The sequence below is a fragment of the Balaenoptera musculus genome, chromosome 16 (genome assembly GCF_009873245.2).
Source record: "Balaenoptera musculus isolate JJ_BM4_2016_0621 chromosome 16, mBalMus1.pri.v3, whole genome shotgun sequence".
Lineage (NCBI taxonomy): Eukaryota > Metazoa > Chordata > Mammalia > Artiodactyla > Balaenopteridae > Balaenoptera > Balaenoptera musculus.
Genome location: NC_045800.1, coordinates 84,084,126 through 84,109,310, shown reverse-complemented (window position 1 = coordinate 84,109,310; position 25,185 = coordinate 84,084,126). Strand labels below are relative to the sequence as shown.

General features: G+C 51.6%; 1 protein-coding gene across 2 annotated transcripts in view; it reads left to right on the top strand.

Annotated features, from left to right (window-relative positions):
* GALNT2 (polypeptide N-acetylgalactosaminyltransferase 2) overlaps positions 1–25,185 on the top strand; it is a 178,986-nt gene that overhangs the window by 141,805 nt on the left and 11,996 nt on the right. The window contains exons 4-13 of one of the 2 annotated variants that reach the window (XM_036828111.1): positions 454–552; positions 790–857; positions 1,128–1,193; positions 6,806–6,927; positions 9,009–9,096; positions 13,037–13,127; positions 14,188–14,291; positions 18,732–18,858; positions 23,664–23,756; positions 24,109–24,192. In XM_036828111.1, the coding sequence (XP_036684006.1) occupies positions 454–552; positions 790–857; positions 1,128–1,193; positions 6,806–6,927; positions 9,009–9,096; positions 13,037–13,127; positions 14,188–14,291; positions 18,732–18,858; positions 23,664–23,756; positions 24,109–24,192 (942 nt within the window). The remainder of the gene's footprint in view (positions 1–453; positions 553–789; positions 858–1,127; positions 1,194–6,805; positions 6,928–9,008; positions 9,097–13,036; positions 13,128–14,187; positions 14,292–18,731; positions 18,859–23,663; positions 23,757–24,108; positions 24,193–25,185) is intronic. The other variant, XM_036828112.1, reaches the window with a different exon arrangement.

Genomic DNA, 25,185 nt, shown 5'->3' with positions numbered 1-25,185 from the left:
CCAACTCTGGGAAGAATCCTGGCAGTTCACGTGCTTGCCGCAGGCGAAGTAGGAAACGGGAAAACAGCAGCCATGCACAGTTGGTTCCACCCCTCAGAAATAACCACTGTGAACCGTGAAAAGCACGTCTATAGAGGTGTATCTGCATGTGAGACTAAATGGGATTTCACTGTTTTGAAACACCCTTTCTTTTTTCAACATGTTAGAAAGATGTTCTCAATATGTTACTTTTCACTGAAATCTCTCATCTTTTAAAATGTTGCTTCTGGTTGTGTTTTTCTGTGTCCTTATGTCCCGTGGTCGCTGTATCTGGGAATAGGCCAGGGCCCCCTGCAGACGACAGGTCCACCCCGAGCGCCCGTCCTGCAGGGCCACCTGCCCGCACTGTCCGGGGCGCGCCTGGCCGGGGCTGGTCCGGGCTCGTCTTTCAGGTCGCTCTTCCTCCTCCTTCAGGTGTCAGCGGAAGCAGTGGCGGGTAGATCTGCCGGCCACCAGCGTGGTGATCACGTTTCACAACGAAGCCAGGTCGGCCTTGCTGAGGACGGTGGTCAGGTGAGGCCAGCAGCTACCATCCGTCGCCCACCCGTTGCCGCTTCTGCGGGCAGGGGACGTCCCCCAGCAGGGGTGCTGAGCAAGGGCCGGGTCCCCAGCGCAGCCGGGCCGGGGCTGTCTTTGGGGGTGCCGACAGGTCACCTGACTGTGCAGCCCCAGAGGGGCCGAGGGATGAGAATTGCACACCCCAGTCGTAGCCTGAAAGGCCTGCAGCTTTATCTTTCTGCCTTTCCTCAGCGTGCTTAAGAAAAGCCCACCCCGCCTGATAAAAGAAATCATTTTGGTGGATGACTACAGCAATGACCGTAAGTAGAGACGGATTTCCTCCCCCCCCCCCGCCCGCCAGCATCCCCCTCCGTCTGGCCCTTCTCCTGGGTGCCAGCCTTCCTGGGCTGTGGGTGCTAAGCACGAGTTTCGAGAAAAGGCCGGAAGTAGGGGCCGCAGAAAGAGGGTGCCTCTCTGATGCCCCGAGGGGCTCACCAGCCCGAAGGTGATGGAGAATCACCGTCCCTGCCCACCGAGCCCTCCGTTAGTTAACTTGAGGTTCAAAAGCTTTGCTTCTTTTCTTTTCCTAGCGGAAGACGGGGCACTCTTGGGGAAAATTGAGAAAGTGCGGGTTCTCAGAAATGATCGGCGAGAAGGTAAGACTTTTCTCAATTCAGTACCAAGACAGTTGAATTCTGACTTTTCCTGAGCCCAGTAATAATGTGAAGAAGCGTTTCAGCTCCAAGAACAATGAACTGTCTCGTGTTTTGTCTGCCTCCCTCCAATAGAGCCTCTTGGGAGCCTCTCCCAGCAAACCTAGGAAGAATATCGAAAGCTTAACTAATTGAAATTGTTTGTGCACCAGGGCAAGAGTTCAACTTACGCTTTTATTTATGTATTTAGAAAACTGGCTTCTCTCTTTTCTTTCACAACCTAGGAAGTCTTATCAGTCCCTTGAGTACTAGAATTTAGAAGAAAAACAGAGATTTAGCAATGAGAACTTTAATGACTCCACGCTGCAGGCATCTGGTAAAATAACTGGGGTTCCAGTTTGACGGCCTGCCCAAGGTGAACCATCCAAAACAAGGGAAAGAGCACCGGCGTTACGTGCTTATTGGATTTTGCAAATGCCAGCCTCGAAACCTGCTGTCAGTCCTGTCTTTGCTGGAGCTGGGCTGGTCGAGTCCACTTTATTGGCAGTGGGTGAGCCTGTTAGGGCGATGTCATCAACACCATATTTTAACCAACTAAGGTCATCAATCCAGATGTTCAAGATGCATAAACAATGGGGTCACCCTTGCCCCTAAGCAAGCTGTTTGCTGGACTCACATCTGCCCCCCCAGCTGAGATTAAACCAGAATCTTGCATTGTATTTGCCCCTAAAGAAACTACATGATAACTTGTTGAATTCAAACCCAAAGTGTCTGCTGGCACAGGGGGAAAAAGAAGATGAGGCGGGAGGAGGGAATAAAAGAAAGAAATTAGCTTTCATGTGGGCATTTTACAACTGACAAACCACGTGCTAGCTTTATCAGAGAGAGCCTTTAACCTGCTTAGAAATCAAAAGCAGTCCTTCTAAAATACACACTATGCATTTGCTTTACATTAGGCTGTTCACGTGGGTAAGAACCCACATTGAGGCATTGTTTTGGGAAGGAATGAAGAGGGGCAGCTGCGGGAAGCCAGATTATGGTAGAACTATATGGAACAAGTGAGGAATGTGACAGTCGAGTGAGAAAATGCACCCACTCAAATATATGTGTGCTTGTGTGTGTGTATCCCAAACAGTTAAACATATACACAAATGCTCATAGCAATGCTACTAGGTGACAGAGAAAATCAGTTGCATAAAATCATGGCCTTGGGTTCGTTTAGTGCTGGGGATTTAATTGTGCCAGCGATTCTTAATCTGGCTATTCATTACAATCACTTGGGGAATTTAAAAGAAGACCATGCCTTGACCCGACCCACAATTGAATAAAGATTTTTGTTTTTCTAGGGGTGGGGCCTGGACATCTGCATTTCAATAATACTGATGTACTTTGAAGGCTGAAAACCTAGTCCTTCTCGTTGTGCAGATGGAAATATTAAAGTTGAAAGAGGTTAAGTGTCTTTTTCAAGGTCATCCAGCTATTTAATAATGGTAGCGGAGCCAAAACCGTGTTCATAGGCCAAGTTCTCTATTTGTCCTGTGTGCTTTTTATTCCTCCGTTCCCACTGTCCTGCCTGATTAATTTATTTTTTTCCAGTTTATTGAGATATAATTGACATATAACACTGTGTGAGATGTACAACATAATGATTTGCTAGATGTATATATTGTGAAGTGATCACCACACTAAGTTTAGTTAACGCCCATCACCTCACACAGTGACAAATATTTTTTCTTGTGATGAGAACTTTTTAAGATCTACTGTCTTAGCAGCTTTTGAATACACTTCTGTGTTTTGGCTATTGTAAATAATGCTGCAGTGAACAGGGGTGTGCAGACATCTCTTCAAGATAGTGGTTTTATTTCCTTGGAATTGCTGGATCATATGGTAGTTTTGCTTTTAATTTTTGAAGACCCTCCATACTGTTCTCCACAGTGGCTGCACCAATTTACATTCCCACCAACAGTGCACAAGGGTTCCCCTTTCTCCACATCCTCACCAACACTTGATATCGCTTGTCTTTTTGATGACAGCCATTCTGACAAGTGTGAGGTAATATCTTATTGTAGTTTTGGTTTGAAGCCCCTGATGATTAGTGATGTTGAGCACCTTTTCATGGACCTGTTGTCCATTTATATGTCTTCTTTGGAAAAAAAGTCTTTAAATTCCTCTGCCCATTTTTAAACCGATTATTTTGCTTTTGCTTTTGTTTTTGCTGTTGAGTTGTATGAGTTCTTTATATATTTTGGATATTAATCCCTTATCAGTTATATGATTTGCAAATACTTTCTCCCATTCCATAGGTTGCCTTTTCATATTGTGAATACTTCTTTTTGCTCTGCAGAAGCTTTTTAGTTTGATGTAATCCCGTTTGTTTACTTTTGCTTTTGCTGCCTTTGCTTTGGTGTCAAATTAAAAAAATTATTGCCACCACTGATGTCAAGGAGCTTACCTATATTTTCTTCTAGGAGTTTTATGGTTTCAGGTCTTAACGTTCAAGTCTCTAATCCATTTTGAGTTGATTTTTGTGTGTGTTGTAAGATAGGGGTCCAGTTTCATTTTTTTGCATGTGTCCAGTTTCCCATCACCATTTATTGAAGAGACTATCCTTTCCCCATTGTGTATTCTTGGTTCCTTTGTTGTAAATTAATGGCCATATGTGTGTGTGTTTATTTCTGGGCTCTCCATTTATCCCATTGATCTATGTGCCTGTTTTTATGCCAAGGCCATACTGTTTTGATTACTATAGCTTTGTAATGTAGTTTGAAGTGATGTTTTGTGGTTTTTTGGTCTTTTTTTTTTTTAGTGTTCCATTTTAATTTTTCTCATAGCTTTTTAGCTATACATTTCTTTTAGTGGTTTCTATGAGGATTACAACATGCATCTTTAACTTATAACAGTCTATTTAGAGTCCATACAACTTTACATTAAATGTAAGAACCTTGCAACAGTTTAATTCCATTTCTGTTCCCTGTCCTGTGTACTGCTGTTGTCATGTGGTTTCCTTCATATGTTGTTATGATGTTTTAAACCCCACAGTGCAGTGTTAAAATGTTTGCTTTAAATAATCAGTTATAAAGAAATTCAAATGTATAAATGGACTCTAAAATTTATCCTCGTATTTTTCGTTTCTAGTATCTTCATTTTTTTCCACAGCTTCAGGTTTCCATCTAGTGTCATTTCCCTTCAGCCCAGAGAACCTTTAGAACTTTATTTTTTCTTGTAGGCAATAAAATCTCTCAATTTCTGTTTATCTGAAAAGTCTTTCTTTCTCCTTTATTGCTGAAGAGTATTTTCTCTGAATAGAATTCTGAGTTGACCATTAGTTTTTCTTTCAGCACTCTGAAAATGTCATTCCAGTGTCTTCTGGCCTCTGTTTTTCTGTTTAGAATGTAGCTGTCAGCTTATTGTTGATTCCTTGTATGTTATGGGTTGTTTCCTCTCGCTGATTTCCAGACTGTCTCTTTATCTTTGGTTTTTAGCAGTTTGACTGTGACTTGCCTAGATTTGATTTGCTTTTTATTTATCCCGCTCCAGGTTTGCTGATCCCTTTGAATATGTAAGTTGAAGTTTTCACCAAATTTGGGAAATTTTTGGCCTTTTATTTCTTCATATATTTTTTTATGCCTCATTCTTGGACTCTAGGCGCACCTATGATATACCACTTGATATTGTCCATAGGTTACTCAGGCTTTTTTTCTCTTTCAGTATTTTTTCTCTGTTCACCAGGTAGATCAATCTCTATTGATCCATCTTCAAGTTCACTGGTCCTTCTGACATCTCTAATCTGTTACGCGCAGTCAGTGAATTCTTTCATTTCAGAAAATTGCAGTTTTCAGTTTTGGAATATCCATTTCATTCTTGTGGTTTTCATTTCTCTGCTGAGAATTGCCCATGTTTGCTCATTCCAGTGATCATTTCCTTGGAGTTCTTGGGTGTAGTTATCATAATAGCTGCTTTAAAATCCTCATCTGTTAATTTCAACATCTGAGTCATCTCAGAGTGGGTTTCTATTGACTTTTTTTCTCTTGGATATGGATCACATTTTTCTCTTCTCTTGTCTACTAATTTTTTAAATTTTATATTGGATATTATGAATGGTATGTTGTAGAGACACTGGATTCCGTTATCTTTCTCTAGGGTGTTGATCTTTCTTATACTGGGCAATTAAATTACTAGCTCATGACTTTGAACTTGTGTAGGCTTGTCTTTGTATTTTGCTAGCATAAGTGTATCTTGGATGAATCCCTTATTCCTGAGACATAGTCTGTATTCCTAAATGTGTTCCCTCTGGAGTTTCTGTAGAAATGAGGTGTTTGCCAAGTCCTTCTAGGCACAACTCAATTGCCAAAAATTGTGTCCCTGATTCCAGCTGAAATCTTAGTTCTTTCTGTCTTCTAATTGTTTCTCTTCATGGACTCCTTGGGGTCTCCCCTGTGCCTGCAGGTTCAGGCGTCCGCCAAGGATTTAAGGGCAGTTATCACCAGATTTGGGACTTAGCTCCTTCCCAGGATCTCCTCCTTCTGTTTCCAGCCACTCTCCAACCCCAAACTCTACCCTCTGACACCTGAAGCCAAAAAAGGCTGCACTGCAGTGGATTGGAGAGTAACGTCGGGGGCAAATACCATGTTTACAGGGATTTCACTCTGTGTGATTTTCTTCTTTTAAGGGTTGAATGCCCTCTAGTTTCTGCCTGCCCTTGGCTACTCTAGCCCTTTCCTATAGTTGCATTTTCTATTTTGCTCAGTTTATACTTGTTCTCTGAGAGGGGGTTTGCCTATTACAAGCTGCTCCATAATACCAGAACTAGAAATCGTTGGCCTTTTTCCTACTCTAGCATGCAGCTCTTTAAGAATTATGGAAAACCCTTTCTGACCACTGTGCTGCATAAAGAACTCACAACACTGTCCTTACCGGTTGTGAATAATCTCACATCTACATGGATAGATAAAGCCCAGCGTACATAGCAGAAGCCACTTATGACCACACCATCTAGTGATGAATATTACTATGTGTGATAATAAAAAATGATATTACTAACAGATCACAGCTATATAAATTGTGTAATTTGACCAACAGTGTAACTAATTTTGTGTAAAAGCCAAACAACTGGGCTTTATCATTTATGTAAATTTGGCTCGTGATGAGTCTTAGAACACACGGATATTCACAACACTGTTATCATTAAATTATCACCATTAAATTTGGCCCCATTAGCACTTGAAGTGTCTGGGTGACACGTGCCTTAGCCCAGTTAATTAGAAAACTCTGTTGCTGTGTCAAAGGAGATTAGTTTTAGAAGTTCCACATTTCAATGGCTTGATAAAGGAGACTTCAGTTATGTAAAAGCCTTCCTCATAAGGCACTAGTTCCAAGTTGTTTTCTCAGTCATCCAATTAACTTAAAAAAAAAGGTCCTGACAGAACTCTTACCTGGGTAACCGCAAGGCGGTATTGATCCCTCCACGCGTGTTGGCGATAAACTCCGTGCCCAGCAAGAGGGCTGCGTGGGGAGGTGTCGGTGTCAGTGCAGGTGCTGGGGGTACAGTTCTTGTTTCTTTTTTCTCGCGTTCCCTGGGCGTTCTCCCCTGACGTGTTTTTGGACTCACTCCACAGGCCTGATGCGCTCGCGGGTGCGGGGGGCCGACGCGGCCCAGGCCAAGGTCCTGACATTCCTGGACAGCCACTGCGAGTGCAACGACCACTGGCTGGAGCCCCTCCTGGAGAGGGTGGCCGAGGTGAGGGTGCGGGCCGGGGGAAGGGCCTCTGCGACACTGTCCTACGAGGATTTTATCCACCGCAGGAATCTATCAATAGGGGAAATTCATTTGTCAGGTAGGAGGCCAGGGTCAGCAGAGGCTAAGACCGCCCTTCCCCTGGGGGGGGTCTTCCTTCCCTGCCTGAAGCTTTGCACTGACTCTCTGAGCTCAGAGAGGGCAGAGAGCTGAGGACAGAGCCCGCAGGGTCCCCGGCCCGGCCGTGCTGCCCTGAGACCCAGGCTGCGGCTCGTGGGGAGGGGCGCAGCCCCAACCACACAGGGACGCGTGAGGCTGTCAGTTGACCCGGGATCGTGCACCTTCGCCTTCTAGAAACATCACTAGTATTACCTTTGGCCTCTTGTGATATCTCTCTCGCCTTCAGCTTGTTTTATTGACTTTCTTTGCTCCCTGCTAAGAAAGCACTTCCTTGAGACAGTAAAGTAGATGTAATGAAAGTACTAGAAAAATAGTAAAGTCATTCTTTTTGCACCATAGCAGGGATCGCGGATGGGCAGCGAGTCCTGAGACATGAAATAAGACAAACTACTAGTGCTGTGACCCTCATGTTCACTGCCGTTAACTGAGCGCTAACTACGTGCTGGATGCTTTACACGTTACCTTAATCCAGGGTTTCACCCCCATTTGACAGTTGAGGGCACTGGGGTTCAGGGAACTTTAATCACTTAACCAAAACTCATACAGGGGGCAGAGCCCAGGCTGCAAAGCGGGTTTCACTGAGTCCCTCCCTGAGTCCTCTCACACACACACGCATGCCCATCCTGGGGGCCCCGTCCCCGGCTGCTCACTCCACCAGGCCGTGTGTCCCAGGGACGCAGAGGCAAAATGAAAGCTGCACAAGATACCCGGGCACATGGAGGCCGTGTGCTTCGTGGTCAGACTGTCAGGGTTATTTAAACAGCCCCCCACCTCCTGAAGAAAGAATGGGAAGAGTTGAGAATGGTCATTCTCCCTCACTCTAGTCCTATCAAAAGAAATCAAAATAAAGGGAGTGGACTTGGACGTGGGGCAGCTTACGATCTGTGGCGCCGTCCCCGGGCTGAGCCAGGCATGGAGGACGTCACCCTTTGCGCTTGGGGCTCCACACTGTACACCTGGTGGTGGTGGAACTTCCCGCTGTTCTCTGAGCGTGGTCCTCTGACGTGTTATGTGCTTAGCTCTGCTTGCCCTGTTACTAATTTGTTTTTCGAAGTCTTTCTCTGGCTGATTCAGGTTCCTGCCATGGCTCAGGGAAGCGTCACCCTTGTGTTCCCTGTCGGCGTGGGGCAGAGTTCCTCCCCAGCACCAACTAGCCCGGTTTAAAGAGGGCAGGAGAGTTCAAAGACCCTGTGTTCCCAAACTCTAACCAGAGCAGTGACAGTGTGGCATAAAGAAAGGCCTCAGCCTAAGGGAATGTGTTTTGTGTTTGGTGGAATCGCGGGTAAGACAGACTCGGGCTCCGGGTTCTCTAGTCAGTTCGGTCACCGTCCGCTGTGATGAGGTTGCAACCTCTACGCCACACTCGGCTCCCAGGCCCGTGGACGCATCTGTGTGGGCGTCTCAGCCCTGAGTCCTTGCCTGAGGTTTCCTGCAGCTCGCAGATTACCGATGTTTAAGTACAGCGGAGCTTAGATCCTGTTAGAATGAAAGTTACTCCACGGTTGAGGTTTGACATTTGGGAAAACACTAAATAAAACAACTGTAGTCTCACGCTGGCGCGCTCTGAGAACTCCTTCTTTGGAATTAATAAAAATTGACATTTGCTCCTGGCTGTTAGGGGAAAAAAAAAAACAACTCAGGAGCGGTCCCGGGAGAGGCTTGCCCTCAGCCAGTGAACACCCGCGGGGCGGCCCCGTGCGCCCGGGCGCCTCCGGGGGGGCAGCGTCCCCTGCGCCCCCGACACCCAACGCAGCGCAGGGCTGCAGGTGCCCAGCCGGGCGCCCCAGGGCGTGGGGTGGCGGGGGACTGGCGCGGCGGTCTCCCCGTGAGCGCTGACACTCAGGCCCCCGCCTGTGCGGGTCCCGGCTGCCTCTGACACATGCTGTTGCCTTCGTGCGTTGCAGGACAGGACCCGCGTCGTGTCCCCCATCATCGACGTCATCAACATGGACAACTTTCAGTACGTGGGCGCGTCTGCGGACCTAAAAGGCGGTAGGTGCTGCGTGGGGCCCAGCCTGTCCGCGCGGGGCCCGGGGACGGCGACGGCGCCTGCACGCGGCCGAGCGGGGCCGCGGCCAAGGGCGCCCCTGCGTTCAGCTGGACGGTAGGCGTGGTTCGCGTCCCTGGCACCGGCTTGGCGTACAGAGCCGGCCCCGTGGGAGCCGGTGTGGAGGCGCCAGGCCGACGGGGGTCCGCCCTCTTCACCCTCCCCCTCGCCGCAGCGTCAGTCTCCTGCTGGAAGCCCATCCGCCCCGCTCACCTGTGACTCCTGGGCCCCGAGGCCTGCGGAGCGCAGTCCTCCCGCCGCCTGGCTGTCAGCCTCTCCTGCCCACGGGCCGCCCATGTCCCACTATGGTGGAGCCTTTCTGGGGAACCTTTATCTGAATGACCCCGCCGGTTTCCTGGGGTCCTCGCGGCTCAAGTGTGACCCCTCGAACCCTCCCTCCGCGGGCTCCCACAGTGATTTGTCTGATACTCTCTTGACCTTCTTAAAAATTCATAGTGAAGGCCTCAAAGAGCTTTGTTCACGTAGGCCGTACCGATCAGTGTTCGCTGTGTTGGTAGAAGGTAAGGCTGAGAAACGGTGAGAACACCAGGCGATGCAGCCACGTGGGCGCTGCCCGTCCTGCAGCTTCCGGAACACTCCTTCCTGCACTTTGGAAAAATGAGATTGAAAGGGGCCTGTAGGGCCTTAGCATAAATCTGAAAGCAGTTTTAACGTCACACACCCCCTGAAAGGGCCTGAGGACCCCCAGGGGCTCCTGGACCCCACCTGGGGAAAGTGTTCTCGTGAGGAGCTTCACGAAGCTGATGAGTGCACGGGAGTGACGCTAGCCCCGCCTGAAGAGCGGGCTCCTATTGTCCCTGTGTCCCCAGGACCGTGTGTGCACGGGGGTGACCTGTGTCCCCGGGACTGTGTGTACATGGGGTGACCTGTGTCCCCGGGACTTTGTGTACATGGGGGTGACCTATGTCCCGGGGACTGTGTGTACATGGGGGTGACCTGTAGCCCCAGGACTTTGTGTACATGGGGGTGACCTGTGTCCCCGGGACTTTGTGTACATGGGGGTGACCTGTGTCCCCGGGACTTTGTGTACATGAGGGTGACCTGTGTCCCCGGGACCGTGTGTGCACGGGGGTGACCTGTGTCCCCGGGACCGTGTGTACATGGGGGTGACCTGTGTCCCCGGGACTGTGTGTACATGGGGGTGACCTGTGTCCCAGGGACTGTGTGTACATGGGGGTGACCTGTGTCCCAGGGACTGTGTGTGTATGGGGGTGACCTGTAGCCCCAGGCTCCCCTGTGTCCCCGGGACTGTGTGTACATGGGGGTGACCTGTGTCCCCGGGACCGTGTGTACATGGGGGTGACCTGTGTCCCCGGGACCGTGTGTACATGGGGGTGACCTGTGTCCCCGGGACCGTGTGTACATGGGGGTGACCTGTGTCCCGGGGACCGTGTGTACATGGGGGTGACCTGTGTCCCCAGGACTGTGTGTACATGGGGGTGACCTGTGTCCCCGGGACTGTGTGTACATGGGGGTGACCTGTGTCCCCAGGACTGTGTGTACATGGGGTGACCTGTGTCCCCGGGACTTTGTGTACATGGGGGTGACCCGTGTCCCGGGAACTATGTGTGTATGGGGGTGACCCGTGTCCCGGGAACTATGTGTGTATGGGGGTGACCTGTGGCCCCAGGCTCCCCTGTGACCCCAGGATTGTGTGTATATGGGGGTGACCTGTGGCGCCAGGGCTCCCACACAGCCCAGTAAATGCTTCATGCTCTGAATCTCAGCTGGCCGGCAGCCTTGCCTCTCAGACCTCGGCTGAGAGCCAAGAATTCAGCAAAGCCTGCTGTAGAAAGAGATACAAAAGAGATGTCAGAGCCTTTGCCTTCCGTGTGTAATTTATTCACTATTGATTTTTCACACCTGAGATGAGTGAACTCTTTTTCCAGCATGCTAGCACCCCTGTTTCTTTCTGTAAAATGAGGGGCTTCTTTTCCCATCTCCAACATTTTGAGCTGATTAGGAGACGGACTGTTCCAGACAGACACACAGACTGAGGGTCAACTGACATCAAAAAAAAGACGACAGTAGAACCGTGGCCTTGGACGGAACCTCAGAAAGCAGAACGCTGGGACCGGCCAGAAGGCCCGGGCTCTGGTGCCTATTTCAGCCCGTGTCGCCACGAGAGCTGCTTTCCCTCCGCCCCCCGGCGTCTCTGTCTGGGAAACAGGTTGATAATAGTGCAGCCGCACAGGGCGGCCGGAAGAGGGCAGGGCTGTGACCAGGCAGCTCCCCAGGGGCCCCTGGCCGGCCGTCATGCTGGGAGGACGCACTTAGGTTGGGAAACAAGAGTCAGGAGAGTCTTAGAAGATGGTGAGCACGCTGGGGCTGTAAGGAGTTGGGAGCCTTGGCTGTCAAGAAAGCGTTAGTGTCCACAGTGTGTCCCCGCCACCGCCCCGAGCATGTGCAGGAGCTGAGATGTGACGGCTCTCCTTCTCCCGTGGCAGCCGCTTACGGCGGAGCCGGTGCAGACGGTGAGGCGCCCTGCGTGTGAGCGGCCTCCCGCTGCCCCAGGGCCGGGCCGGGTTCACTCGAAGAGCATTTTACCAAACCCCTTTTAGGGAAAAAAAAAAATCAAGCATGATGTTTTTAGCAGATTTTTTTAAAATGTAATATCGCTTGGCTCTTCGGACCAGATTGATACACGAAATAATAATGAACGTTCCCCCCAGAATGCAGGTAATGTTACATCAGCTGGCCAGTCGAGGCCTTTGTGTTCCGTCAGCAGTGCAGCCGGGACGTCTGCTTTTCCCTGGCTGGCGGTGCTTGTGTGCGCAGCAGGCCGTGTCTGCGGAGAGCCGGGCTCCTCAGACAATCAGTCTGTGTCTGTTTCCTCTCCGTGCATTACTGTTGCCTGGCCCTCCAGCCCCTCGCTCCCATTTGCCAGCCCGCTGCGCTCTACAGGGACAGCTGGGGCACCTTTCTGTCCTCTGATGGAGCCATAATGTGTGCCATGCCGTCCCAGGAGCCCCCGAGCCCCTGTGCCATCCTACCCTGTTCAGACTGCAGGCACCGGGGCTGTCAGGGCAGATAAATGCTGGATTCGGAACACACTGACGGAAAGTCTGAACTTAGGCATTGCACCAGCCCTGCGGACAGAAAGCCTGATGGCAGAGGGCTGAGGGATGGATGGCCCTGGAGCAGTGAGGCTTGGCTGTCAGACCCTGGGCCACGCGGCCCATGCTCTGGAGAGCGTCCGCAGGTCGGGTGTGCCGGGTACCTTCTGAGTAAGGACAAGACCCGACAGCTGTGGACCAGGGGCCTGCGAAAGCCACGAACCATGTCCAGGGGCCAGGCCCGGGCTCTGCCACCCTGCACGGCCTGTGGATTCTAGAAGTGACCTGGGGCCGGTGCCATGTTATCAGAAATGAAGCTCGCTTGCCCCTTCGCTGCTTCTGTCAGCTCGTTTCCACTTACTCTTGCCCACACTCTTGCCCCTCCCTGCCGTCCCTTCCCTGGGACCATGTTTGGGGCACCTGGCAGATTTTTTCTTAAATCCATCCCTCTTCTTTCTCGCCTCCTTACAGCCCTTGGATATGCCCTCACAGACTCCAGTTCTCTTATTTCACATTTATTCTTTTGCATTTTGGTTTTAGAAAAGCCTGACCCACATCTTCTGTTTTGGGTAAGCTTCTTGGGGAAAGAAGATTTCAATGTGCGTCCCCCCCACTGGTCTCCCTGACCCCCCCCAGTCACTCTCTCTTCCCTCTGCGTCGTTTTGGTTTGTTTGTTTGTTTTTCCTTTGTTTGGTTTACAGTGAGTCCATTCCAAGTACCAAATATTTTTAAGCTGTGAGGGACCGGTGCCGGGAGCAGACAGCGTGTTCTCACAGCATCCTGTGTTTCTTCTCTCTTCTGTGACCAGCAGGCTTTGACTGGAACTTGGTGTTCAAATGGGATTACATGACACCTGAGCAGAGACGGTCCCGGCAGGGGAACCCGGTCGCCCCCATAAAGTAAGTGCCAGGCAGGCGTCCTTCGGGTGCCCTTCTCTGGGGTGGAAGATGAGACAGCAGGCCCCATGTTCCCTGGGGACCTAGTCGAGCTCTCACCTTCCAGCCACACCCCCATTTCCCCTCGTCCTAGCTCAGGGGAGAGTCTCTGCCCCAGATTACAGGGTAGAGTATTTTGAGATTTTTTTCTGTGTACGTGTATCAAATCTGCCAGTTCCACGTCCTGCGTGTCTTGGTGGCGTAGAGCGTTTTCCCGCACAGGGTGGGGTCTGGGGCTGCCCTCGGGGACTGGGGAGCGAGTGGGAGCCTCCTGCCCGCCCCCGGTGGGCTCCGCCGCCTCGGTGGGCTCCGCCCTCCTTTCCCCAGAGGAAGCACTTGCATCACTACCAGCTGGCTTTGAGCCGCGCCGGGTGGGGTGAGGGCGCCTCCCCAGGGACGCGTGGTTACGGCGGAGCCCTGCGGACGCCGGCGCCGTCTGCACTGCGGCGATTGTCGCCCGTCAGCAGTGAGCTCCAGCCGTGCGGCCCGGGGCCCTGACCTCTCACAGCGACTCCGCAGGCACGGGGCTGGGGTCCTGCCGCTGGCCTGTCCCCAGGCTGATGGGGACGCGAGAAGATGACGGTCCCGTCCAGCAGAGGCGGAAGCTGCCCCGGGATGAGGATGAGGACACGGGTAGCTGGCATCATTGAGCGTGCCCTACGTGCGCTGGGCGCGTTAGCCCCTCAGCGTCTGTAATCCTCCAAGGAGACCGCGGCACAGAGAAGCCGAGCACCGGCCTAGGGCGCTGTCAGCGAGCGTCCCAGCCCCAGCGGCTGCTCTCTCGTAGGGAGGCTCCGCGCAGCCCCCCGCACTTGGGAACATCTGAGCAGGGCGAGTGGCGGGCACGTGAAGACAGCAGGGGTCAAGCAGAGAGGGGCACCCAGAGCTCTGAGCCAAAGACCATGGCTGTGCTATTGTTTTTAAGGTCGGCCTGTAGGCTTGACCTTGGCATTAGAATGCTGGCCATCTTACCTTGACCTTCGATCTCTCCCTCTCTTCCCTTCTACCCTCTCTGCCTCTTTAGAACCCCTATGATTGCTGGAGGGCTGTTCGTGATGGATAAGTTCTATTTTGAAGAACTGGGGAAATATGACATGATGATGGATGTGTGGGGAGGAGAAAACCTGGGTACGTATGAGCCTTGTGTCTTCGGACACCAAACCGTTTCCAATTCTGCTGGAACCGTGGTCTTTTCCTGCCCACCAAGAGGGGTAGAAATGAAAAGTGGAAGCTTTGGAAAGACTGTTAAGCAAGAGTTTGTGGTATGCAGGGTGCCAGTTGGAAAGGGTTTGTAAAGACATTAAAGTGACCGTTTACTGAACATAATTAGTCCCCCATAAGGTATAAATAGCACCCTTTTTATTCTTAAAAGTGTCTTGGGTTGGGCATTATGCTAGATACATATTAAGTCTTTGAAGGAAAATGCACACTTTTTAATGTCATCTGAATCCAAGGTCTGGAAAGCAAGCTGACAAAAATGGGGGGAGTATTTCAGGTTCTAGGATTCATTTTTAGCCACATAGGGTGGAAAGTGAGCCCTGGCGAAGCCTGTCGGACTGGCTGAATTGTAGTCATGGGAATCAGATGGGGTGGAGAGGCCGTGACACTTCGTCCCTTCTTGACTACTTTGTGAATGGTTCTAATTTGTTTTCGTGTTGTTTTGTTTTTTGTAATAATGCATACGAATCATTTTACCTATGTTTAGGGACATTGAAATTTTATAGACTTTGGTCTTTATTGGTAGCTGCATTGTATTTACTCCATAAGATAAAAAGACTCTTTATTTGTTTGTTTAGGGGTTTTTGTTTGTTTCACTTGAAGCTTTTGAGCTGAGTCTCCTTGGCTATTGGATGCTGTTAAATTACATTCTCCCCTGGGTAGACATACCCTGGGAGGAGGGGAGGGGGGCGAGGGAAGGAGGTAAAAAAGATGCCACTGTCACTTTTAGTAGTTTTTACTTGTAACGGAGACTTTGATTTTTTCTTTTTTTTTTAAGTTTAAGAGACTAGACAAGCCCATTATTTTTCTCTCATTTTATGACATTAATGTTAGTGGTAACATCTCATCTGTGGAGAGAGGTTGTTGCCTTGGTTGATTCTGAAAGCTTCTTTAGACTCAGTAACTACACCAGGACGAAGGATCAGAGTCAGATGCCTTTTGGTTTTTTTCACAGTACACTGACAGTTAGGCAGGGCTTGATTGAAGGCTTTGGAGCACGTAAGGCTTCAGAAGGATTGTTAACCTTCTGAAGGGAATTCTGAGTCACCCTCGCCCTGCAGACATCCCTGGGGAAGCCCAACCAGCCAGGACCACCACTGCGGGGGGGGGGGACCGAAGTGTTTGCAGCAGTGTGTGCCATTAGGCTTCCGTGGTTGGAGGGCAGGTGGCCTTTTGTGTCAGGGTGTAGAGAGAGCGTTGATTTAAATATCAAAGGAGACCTTGCACCCAGAGACCAGCGGGAGGGGAAATAATCTTTTCTGTTGCCTAGTTTATTGTTGGTTTGGTTTGTATGTTTACGTGGCTGTGCCCTGTGCGAGGTTCCCTGGAAGGGCTCAAGGGGCTCAGGCAGGGTGACACACGGTGGGCGGGGAGGAAGGGCTGGGGCCACCCGGGCTGAGCATCCTGGCACCTCCTCCCGTGACAGGCTCTGACGCGGCCGCTCTGGAGGGTCTTCTCTCATCAGGGTTAAACAGGCACAAGGGTTTCAGCAGGAAGAGTCCGTGATGTGAGTCCTTCTCTCTTCTTGGTACTGCTCAGACTTGATGCTCTGGGTGCTGCATGCACACCCCCAGCAGCTGTCCAGCCTGAGGGCTTGTGTGGGCCCGAGGTAGGAGAGGCAGGGGACAGGGATGTCCAAGTCAGATCCAAACACCCCCTCCAGGCATGCCCCACCAAACCCACTAGTGCTCCCAGACTTCCTGACCAACAGTGTAAGTGTAATAGAAGCAATTAAAAAGGACAAAGAGCCCTGGTGGTCCAGCGGTTAGGACTCGGCGCTTTCACTGCCTTGGCCCCGGGTTCAATCCCTGGTCGGGGAACTAAGAGCCCGCAAGGTGCGCAGCGCGGCCAGAAAATAAAATACATAAATAAATAAATAAAAATTTTAAAAGGACGAAGAACCCGATCCCTGGCCCTTGTGAGATGCGGGGGTTAGGCTACTTGGGAACATTATTTGTCCTTTTCAGCACGTCCCTGCAGCGTTAGGAAGGATGCTGACTGCCCCCATTGCATCATCTCATTTCATCCTTTCTGGAAGGACTGAGGTCTCAGAGCTGGTTGTTAGCAGAACCAAATGCAAACACAAACGGCCTAATTAAAAAGCCACCAAGCTGGGGACTTCCCTGGTGGTCCAGTGGGTAAGACTCCCCGCTCCCAATGCAGGGAGCCCAGGTTTGATCCCTGGTCAGGGAACTAGATCCCGCATGCGTGCCACAACTAAGAAGCCTGCATGCTGCAACTAAGGAGTCTGCATGTCGCAACTGAAGATCCCACATGCCGCAACTAAGACCCAGCGCAGCCAAAATAAATGAATATTTTAAAAATAGTACATTAAAAAAAAAAAAAAGCCACCAAGTTGTCCTGAGTAATCATCCCCATGTTGTAGGGCTCAGTGAAATCAGTTGAATATAACCGTAGTTGTCCTTGGCCTTAACACTCTTCCACCAAGTCTCTGAATGGCTCCCTACTGGTTTAATTGGCTCCCCACACAGAAGCCAGGGGGCCTTCTTGGGCCCCAATTCTGAATTTTCCAGGTAGGCCACAGTATCTTTGAATCTTATTTCCTTAGATACAGAGAGCCTCCTAGTCAAGTTCTGTTCGACACTCTGCTTAGCCTTGGTGCTTAGGACCACGCGTTTTCAATACGACAAGGGAAATGGCCATTGAAGTCCCAGAACTGCTGCATGTCTTACCCATTCCTAGTGGGGGAGGTGTTCCTGGCTTTAGCTCACCAGATCCGAGTAGAAGTTCATGCTGTTCGGCGCCTGAGTGGGTGTCACGTGGCTTCTGCCGCAGCCTGGCGCCTGCTGCCACACGAGGCCTTGTGGTCCACACGCATCGCGCCTGATTCTGCTCCGTCTGCACTGGCTGCCGTGACTGCTGAGTCTGCCGTTCTGTCTCACTCCCCAGCACGTTGTCAGGGAGGCAGAGTGAGGTAGAGGAAAGGCCCTTCCATACCAACCTCGTGAAGTCTTGCAGAAAAAAAAAGACATCTAACCTTCCGGAATGTTCTATCTTGACTTTCCTATTTAACCTGTTTCTCGCCTTCAGTCGGGCCCCTGGCTCAGGCTGCAGCGGCTCGGAATGGCTGGCAATCAGGACAGGAGCCTGGTTGGGTGCCTGCCTGTGTACGCTTCTCCCGAGCGTGGATGCTCTGGGCCGCACGCGTATGCATGTCGTCGTGGCCAGCGCCTGCTCTGCGCGTGTCCCGACTCGGCGGGTAGAATCTGTGTTGACGCAGGTGAAGAGCAGCCTTTGCCAGCCTGCTGGTTACCGGCTGGTGAGAGCCGGGGTGGCTGTGAGGTCTGGCAGTCCCTCGAGTACCCTTGGTCGCTGGACTTGGCCGGCTGGCTGGACGCCTGCTGGTGCGCAGGGATGACGTAAGTTTTGCAGTTTAAGGGAAGAGGTGGATTTTGTCCTGGATGGAGAAAGCCCAGGTGCGTCCTGGTGCTCGGGGCCCTTAAAATAAGTTTTAGAGGAAGATGGCGTATATGATTGCCTGTTACATCGACCTCAGGGCTGATTGTGGGCATTTCATGCCTTTTGACGCATGGCCATTCGTGCACTGTCCGTTGCCTTTTCTAACTCAGTGCTGATCCCCAGAAGGCGCATGTAATGCTCCATGATGGAGAACCGGCCAGAGAGGAGTTCCGGGCCATGTCTCATGCACGGTGTCTGTGACATTACAGGGACGCATGGTCTGATGCCAGGAGTCTTTTTGTTCTCAGTAGACCAGGGAATCACTCTTGTCTCAGGGCTTCTAGTCCGAATTTGAAAAATGTTTCCGTAGGCTCACTCTTACTTCTTTTTCAATTTCAAATAGAATTCTTTCATGAAAACATGGGATTTGGTGACACAGATAGAGCTGGCATCTGTAATTCTGATCAGTGCTAAAGTCTAAGGGAGTACATGTCCCAGTATGGGTAGTTTGTTTGGCATGAGTTATTTCTTTTTGTCTACACTACTTTACATTGCCTATAAAGCGACACTGTGCTGTGCAGACACCCTCTTAGTGAACTGAAGTAGGATCTTTCATTCAATCTTTTTTTTCCCCTCCACCTTTATCGAGGTTTCAGTGACAACTTAAAATCGTACATACTTCCGGTATCCAGCTGGATGGTTTGACGTGCCTAGGCACGCCCCACCCCATACCCCTCGCACGTACTTTCTTGACTGTGCCCTGGAGCCTGGAGACGTGGTGTCAGAGGCCCCCACGGGGGGCGTTCAGGAGCCTCTGGAGAGGGAGTGCCCCCGGGTGTCATCGCCTCAGGCCACGGGGGTGGGGTGGGCGTCCGCACCCCCTGGGGGTGGCCCAGGCTCTCGGTCACCCCGTGTCGTTCACCACCTCAGAGATCTCGTTCCGCGTGTGGCAGTGCGGCGGCAGCCTGGAGATCATCCCCTGCAGCCGCGTGGGACACGTGTTCCGGAAGCAGCACCCCTACACCTTCCCCGGCGGCAGTGGCACCGTCTTTGCCCGGTAAGTGGCCGAGAGGCCGAGCAGGGCCCAGAGCACCGCTGACCGGCCCGCACACAGGGCTGACCGTGGGCTGTGTGGAAACGTGTCCTCTGAGGGGCCGCCGCTCGGCAGTGACAAGGGCAGCTGTGGGGACTGAGGACAGCGGCCTTCTGCCGAGTGACAGATGCTGGTCTCAGCAGGTTCCATGGGGCACGAGGTCACGTGCAGGACAGCCTCAGAGACACACAGCTGTCCTGATGGAGAGCAAACTGGGGTGGCCGGGGGTCAGGGTGGGGCAGCAGGACGGGGTAGGGCCAGTGGGACTGGTCACCGAACCATGTGCTGAAAACATGTTACGGGGAGATAGGAAGGAGGGGCGCTTGGACTTTTTAAGTTACATGTTACCATTCAAGGTGCAACATATGAACAACGCGAAAGGCAGCCACACAAATTCAAGCCCAAGACTCATTGTGCTATAGAGGCAGATAATACACAATAGATAATAGGTAGATTTTTGCAAACATGAAGACACCAAATGAAGAGTTTTCTGAAGAAAAACGGTGAATTACCAGTTGGGGGGACGAAGTTTTTTCCTCAGGAATTCTTTCAGATGCGAAAGACAGAACCGTGCACAGGCCAGCCAGCCTGGCCCAGGGAGACGGGAGCATTCAGCTGAAAAGATGACTTCAGACTCCGAGAGTTGCTGTGAACTAGGCAGCATGTGGTCACACGGTCGACATGCTGGGGCAGGAGGACAGGTTTGCAGGGTGGGCGGGCGCTTGTCCCAGAGCCAAAGGAGCCCGTGGGGAGCAGGTCCTCAGCGCCGAGGTGAACCTGCAGAACAGAAGGCTGCCCGGTATGGCTGGAGCCCAGACAACGAGGGGACAGTAGGCACCGGGGGAGACTAGACCAGCCGGGTCTGCACCCTGTGCGTTGAGGGAAACTGGGTGTGTTTCGATGCAGGAGGAGGGGGAGCTCCTGTGGGTTTTACGCAGATACTCGACTTCTCTGTTTTGAACTTTAAGGGGGTCCTTCTGGCCCCTGGGCAGAGGGCCGCGTGGATGATACCAGGAGGAAACGATGTTGCGAGTGACGTGTCCCCCCCTCCACTGCAGGGCCGGGGGCCGGGCAGAGCCGGGTGGCCAGGGCCACGTGCCAGCTGCGGCCCCAGGCAGGCGTGTTTACTAATGGACAGGAGGGGGCCAGGGGGGACTCAAGGGTGAGTGACCCCCAGGCTGCCGGTCACACACTTTGCTAACGGTATGCCCCTATGGACACAGGGAAACCTCAGAGCAGGGTGGGCGTGCACGGGGGGAGGATGGCCAGCTTATCTTTTATGTGGCATTTGAAAACTTCTATTAAGTACAGATTATAAGTATACCTGTCTTGTACAGAAGCTGTATTCTTAGCGTAGCGTATCAACTTTCTAGGGAACTTTAATAGAAGCCAAATATCAAATGATGCTTTTGACCAAATTACCTTCTCCCCAAAAGTGTATCCTTTCCCGAATGTTGTCTAAACATCATTTCTGCTCTGTTAGAAACAAAAATATGCTCTTATATCTACAAAATCAAACAAACGGTGATAATGTACGTTTTCCCCCGGGGCAGTATGAGATGCTTCCCAGAAACCTCTCGTAGAGACATATCAAATACTTGAAATCAAAGCACTGATATCTACCAGCAAAGCGTGGGATTTCAGAAAACAGTCAGTTAAAATACACAAAACATTGCTTTATGCACTTTTTTTTAAAAGGAAAAAAGAGGCACTCGTTTTTAGAAAGAAAACTTTTCCGTGTATTTTACAGCCCGCGAGTCCCATACACTGGAGATGTGGGGAGGAAAGGGACCCAGGGTTTAGAACTAGGGGGCAGCGTGGGTCTGTTAGGCCTTCAGCCAAGCCGTCGCGGCCCCCCGCCCCCCTCTCTCTCTCTCTCTCTCTCTGTCTCTCTGTCTCTCTCTCGGTTGACTCACCTGAAAGATAAAGAGGTGGCATGTGTTATTTCTGAGGTCCCTTTCCAGTTCTCTTTAATTTCCTCTAATATGTGGCATTCAATGTATAAATATTTCGCCACTAAAAATTAGGACTTAATAGCAATAGCTAATATTTATAGAGTGTTTCATGTGTGCCAGGCTGTTGAGTGCTTTACAAATATTCACTTACGTACTCCTTATAAAACCTTATGAATTAAGTACTATTATTAATTTGCACTTTAGGAGCAAGGGAGACTGAGGCACAAGAAGGTTCGGCTCCTTTGTCTAAGTTCACTCAGATGGAGAGTGAGATTGATCTCCGACCCCTTGGCTCTAGAGTCCACGTTAGGTTTTATCTGGATCCCTAAGCACAGTTAGTGCCTGAGGCTGCTGGAATTCAGGGATCTAAAGGTTCTAAAATGCATCCTAGCCTGACAGGTAGAGGACCATCTCATTTGTGTAGGGTCATTGTGTACGAGAAGCAGGGAAGGATGAATGAATGGAGAAGTGGCCTCGTGGGGTCCTGCCTTGTCTGCCCCCCCAACCCTGGGCGTGCCCTGGGCGCCTGTTGCTTTAGGGAGAGCCAGGTGATGACACACCTGCAGGCTCTTACATCACCTCACGTCCCTGGAGATCAGTTGAGAGAGAACCACTGGGCAGTTCCTGCCTCTGTTTTTTACACAGCTGCGTTTCCAGTTAGCCCCTTACAAGCCTCTTAAGAGACTTTTTGGAGAGTGTCGCATGTGTGCTTGCGTGTGCATGTGGACTAGAGTTTACCCAAAGGCCAGGCGAGCTCCCAGTCAGAATAGCCGTGGGGCAGGTGCCTTAGAAGGATATCTGGGTTCATGTTGAGTAGTTAATGGTGAGACTAATTCATGGCGAGGCAAACTACAAATAAATTAAATACAGGAAACAGCGGTTTAAACTTACTCTCTTACCAGACTTTTTTCTGTTATTACCACCAGTCAGTGTAACTGGCCAGTTCCACCCTCTCTGTCTCCTGCTTGCTTCCCGCTAGAGCTACCTTACCTGCACCTAGTGGAGGCAGGAAGGGAGCAAAGGCGGGAAGAACCCGGATAGACGAGAGTGGGCCCAGGTGCCCAGTACCTGCAGCCCCTGGAAGACCGCGTAGCGTATAGGAGGCGCCTAAGAAACATTTGAATAAATGACTTGAAACTAGTACTGAGCGGCACATGAAGCTCATTCTCTGAAGCTACCTACGTATCTTTTTTATTAAGTAGACAGAGAAAAGGTGGTTTTGCATTTAGGAGTTGAGAAATGACTTAATCACTTAATGACGTAGGTGATTTAAAACCACTGTGTGATTGCAATTCATAAAACCTTATAATTTGGTGAAAACATCCTTCAATCTCCCTCTCCCTCCGTCCCCCTCCGCCCCACCCTTCTTTTCCCTCCACACACGTATCGACTATGTACTGTTCTGTTATCTATTGTAATTTCACCCATCAAGTCAGGGCCATCAGTCCATGGGAACAGGCAACATGTACACCAGTATCTTTCATGGCCACGGAGCCGTCCATGTGTTTAACCACTTTACTGTTAACGGTCATATAGTTTCTATTTTTTCTGCCATCATAAACTGTGCTAAATTGAGCGTATTTTCATTCCTGGTTGATTATTTCCTTGAGGTACATCTCTAGAAGTGGGAACTGCTGCATCAGAGGACAGGTGCTCTCAAATTGTCTGCCTCTTACAGGGCTTTCTAAACAGCAACCCATCTAGGTACATATGTCACTTTATACGAAGGATATATGCCCCAAACAAATTATTTTAGTAATTGTAGCTCAGATGATTCGAAAGGCTCACCATTTAAAAGAGACCTTTCTAATAGAGGGAAGGTATTCTTGTAAAAGGAGAACGTTGCCTCCCTAATGTGTTCATCTTGGAAGAACAGAACAAAGCGCCTTCTCTGCGGGTTCTGAAAGAGCATTGGCTCTAAACCTAAGGTGTGAGTCTCCTTTGGACCAGAGTCCAGGGGTACGGAGCACAGAGACTCACTATCGTAATGCTGCTTCACAGGTGCTCTAAAGAGAACTCGGGCAGGAGAAGATACTGATGCCGTGTGTGTGGCAGCCTTTAATACATGTCCTACGTTGGAAGGCAGCTTGTCCCGGCGGCCTTATTGATCGTGGGTCTTGGTACTCTCCACAGTTGCGAGATGTAGGCACGGATGCTTCTGGCCTTCTACAGGAGGCTGTCCCGTCTTTCCCCTTCCGGCGCAGGGCAGTCAGAACCCCAGATGTGGGGCGCACACTACTGTCCCCCACTATTCCTGGTCCAAACAGGACACACTCTCAGCTCAGCTCTGCCAAAAGTAATCTTAGGAGTAACACTGATGTGCTCTTAGCTTCTCCCCAGAGCTGTCTAGTGGTAGCTCTCTATCGCAGCCGCGTGAGGAAGGCTGGAGAGAAGAGGCCAAGGATTTCGTGGCCGTGCTCCCTGGCACCAGCCTTCCGGGGATGCACAGTAAGAGTTATCGCAGAGCGATTCACTTTTGTCCTTCTCAATGGTGCAGCCGCAGTCCCTGCTCTAAAATACCTGCCTGTGCTGTAATTCTGACTTGGACCTGTGCTCCGTGACAGTCTGCGTTCTGTGAAAGACGAGGACGCGGGTTCTGTGGTTCAGTGAGCGCCTGCGGAGCGCCAGCTACGCTGATACGGCCCGGGGGCTGGGGAGTGGCCTGCTGTGTGCTCCGCGCGAGCCCCACGGCCGGGCCACCAGGCCCCCCTCCCCGCCAAAGCACCTCCTCAGCAGTGCTTCCTCGGTGTAGACGGGACGCTGCTGGCGGAAAGATGGCGACGCACAGCTCAAGGAGATGTGTTTTGTTTCTAGTAATACCCGCCGGGCGGCAGAGGTCTGGATGGACGAATACAAAAACTTCTATTACGCAGCAGTGCCTTCTGCCAGAAACGTCCCGTATGGAAAGTAAGTGTGACTCGCGCCCTCTCTTGCTGCTTTGCCTGGGATCCGTGTGTGTGTGTGTGCGTGTGTGTGTGTGTGTGTGTGTGTGTCGGCGGGGTGGTCAGCCCACACCCCAAGCAGCGTTCTGTGGCCGGAGTTGAGAAGAGCCACCAGTTGTTAAAGGGGGACCCTGCCCAAGGCTGGCGAGGGCCCTCTCGGGAGGCGCGTGGGAGACAACGGTGTCCTGGGGACAAAAGTGTGGACGGTCCGGTCTCCACCGCCTGCCCCAGCTCCTGTCTCATCGGCAGATTTCCAGCTTTGACGTAGAGCCCGTCTGTTCTTTCCATTTATAAAGAAATCTTGTTCCCTTCTGCAGTATTCAGAGCCGACTGGAGCTCAGGAAGAAACTTAGCTGCAAGCCTTTCAAATGGTACCTGGAAAATGTCTACCCAGAGCTAAGGTGAGGCCCCGGGGCCGGGCTCTGCCAGTGGGCGCGGGGCCTGGAGGAGGTGGAGTGCAGACCGTGCTCGGGGCGGGAGGCTGGGAGCGGGGCCCCAGCGCTGGCCCCAGGCCCCCCGAGAACGGGCTCCCTGAACTGCCGCTCTCCGGGGCCCCCCCTCCCGTTCCTCACAGACCTGGAAACCCTCCCAGGTGTCACCTCTTGCAGCTCGTCCCCCTGGTGAGATGACGGGGCTCCGTGAGTGGCCAGAGGGGGGTTGCCCTGTGCCTCCAGCCCTCAGGCCCTCCCTGCCCGGGCCTCACCCTCCCGGCTCCTCTTGCCCTGGAGACCCCAGGCTAAACCAGCTCCATCCCCTCCCCGCCTGTGGGCCAGCGGGCGACAATGCCCAGCAGAGGCCCGGAGGATGGCCTGCCCAGGGTGCCTCCTCCAGGCTGGTTGTGACCTCATGTGTCACGGGAATAACCACGCTGGCCCCCTGCTTCCTTCCACGAGGACTGATGACACAGCAATACTCCTGAGCTGCCCTCTACACCTGGCCTGTCCTTTTAAATGACTGCCCGCCCGCTCGAGGCCTGTGGGAGCGCTGGTGCCCATCAGAGGACCTGCCGGTCTGCGGGCTTCAGGCTGCACCTGAACTTCATCTTCTTAAGGGGCTGGCCAGACGGGTTTTGCCTCGAAGCGGCACATTCCTTTTTCCGAATATTCCAGCGCACTTTATAGCAGGTTACGAATCTCGAGCACGGAGGCTGTGACTGCAGGAGTCACCACCATCCTCTTGCGCGCTGACGGGCCCTTCAGAGCCCTTGTCGCAGAGATTTGAGAGTCAGGTCCCGCGGCCTGTCCCCTGCTGTTCATGCCCATCGCTCTTCGGCTCCCTCTGCTTTTAAAGGGAAGCCGTGACCCCCCTGCCCTGGGAAGGACGTCACCAGTGGGACGCCCCTGGTCATTGCCTCCCCCCTGGTCAACCAGAGGCTTCACCGCAGTGGGCTGTAG